This window comes from Acanthisitta chloris, unplaced genomic scaffold (assembly GCF_000695815.1).
Source record: "Acanthisitta chloris isolate BGI_N310 unplaced genomic scaffold, ASM69581v1 scaffold23501, whole genome shotgun sequence".
In the NCBI taxonomy this organism is placed as follows: Eukaryota; Metazoa; Chordata; class Aves; order Passeriformes; family Acanthisittidae; genus Acanthisitta; species Acanthisitta chloris.
Window position 1 is genome coordinate 1 of NW_008655752.1, and position 1364 is coordinate 1364.

The window sequence follows — 1364 nt, forward strand, 5'->3', positions numbered from 1 at the left end:
CAGGCAACTAGCAGTAGGGCAAGAGGGTAGAGACTCAAGCTCTACCAGGGGAGGTTTAGGTTGGATATTAGGAAGAGATTTTGTACAGAGAGAGTAGTCAGGCATTGGAATCGGCTGCCTGAGGAGGTGGTGGATTGAAAAAATAGGAATAATATCTGAATAAGGGCTGGGAAAAGTAAGAATATGATGAATAATATTACTGTATCACCAACAGTCAGAATGAAGTTTTGAAGTTTTAAAGGAATAATGAATAATGAAATCATCTAAAATTAATAAATGCTGCACATAAAAATAAAACTGATACCTGGAATAAAAAAGTTTAAACCAGCTAATTTGAAATTTCTATTTCAAGCTAAAGAAACAAATTTCTCATCAAAAGTAAAAGGAAAATTATCTTACCTTATCTAGTCTTTTTTGCCAGCTTTCTTCACATTTTACCATGAGTTCAATACAATGAGAGAGTGTAGCAAGGATTCCAGCAGTAGTTGCCTTGAAAGTTATAGCTTCTCCTTTAAAGTCTATACCATTAATTCCTTTGGGTGCCACATGTGGAAACACTAAAAACAAACACAAATTGTTCCCTGATAGCTGCCTTTAATGAGCATTTTACATGTATGCTTTATACTCTTTGCTGTATACTCTTCGAAGAAAATAGACTGGCTATATATTTAATTTAAAAATAAAAATCAAGAGTGCTAATAATTTTCAGCTATTCACAGGATAAGGAAAGATTCAAAAAGAAAAACACATCCCTTCAGCTTCATCTTGGTATACTGTATTTCAAGTCTGCTTGTAGTGCTGAATTACTCTGCAAATCATGTGGGTGGAGGGAGTAGGAATACTTGTGACAATAGCAGTTTGACAGCTCGAAGTGGGGCCTAATTAACACAGAGCAATCTTAAAACATATCCAATACAGCACTAATAAAGAAACAATTTCAAAATGCAATCAAGCACCAAAGGTAACATTTCAAGGCTGCTTTAAGCAGGTAACTATAGATTTTAAAAACACAAAAAGGTATGATATAAAAGTATTATGTTTTGAATTATCAAGTATTATGAGGTTTTGTAGTTCAAACAACTACTTCATGCTGTCAACCAGGCCATCTGTCATAAAGGCTATTTAAACAAGTCAGTTAAAATGTGTGACAATAAACTACCCATTCTATGTCAAACTTGTATGTAGGTTGACAGAATACCAAATCAAACACTACACATTAATGTCAGAAAATATTAGAAAGCAGAAGTAACACTCATGTTTGTGCTGGTTTGAGCTGCAGTAGTTAACTTTCTTCACAGAGGCTAATATGGGGCTATGTTTGGGTTTTGTGCAGAACACAGAGTTGATAATGCAGAGATGTTTTT

The 1364-nt window shown here is 34.2% G+C and overlaps 1 protein-coding gene across 1 annotated transcript in view; it reads right to left on the bottom strand.

Annotated features, from left to right (window-relative positions):
• Nucleotides 1–399: 399 nt before the first annotated feature.
• The window catches only part of LOC103811107 (collagen type IV alpha-3-binding protein-like), a gene marked incomplete at both ends in the record, with an annotated part of 8790 nt that continues 7825 nt past the window's right edge, over nt 400–1364 (bottom strand). The window contains one exon of the mRNA XM_009084057.1: nt 400–557. Coding sequence (XP_009082305.1) covers nt 400–557 — 158 coding nt within the window. The remainder of the gene's footprint in view (nt 558–1364) is intronic.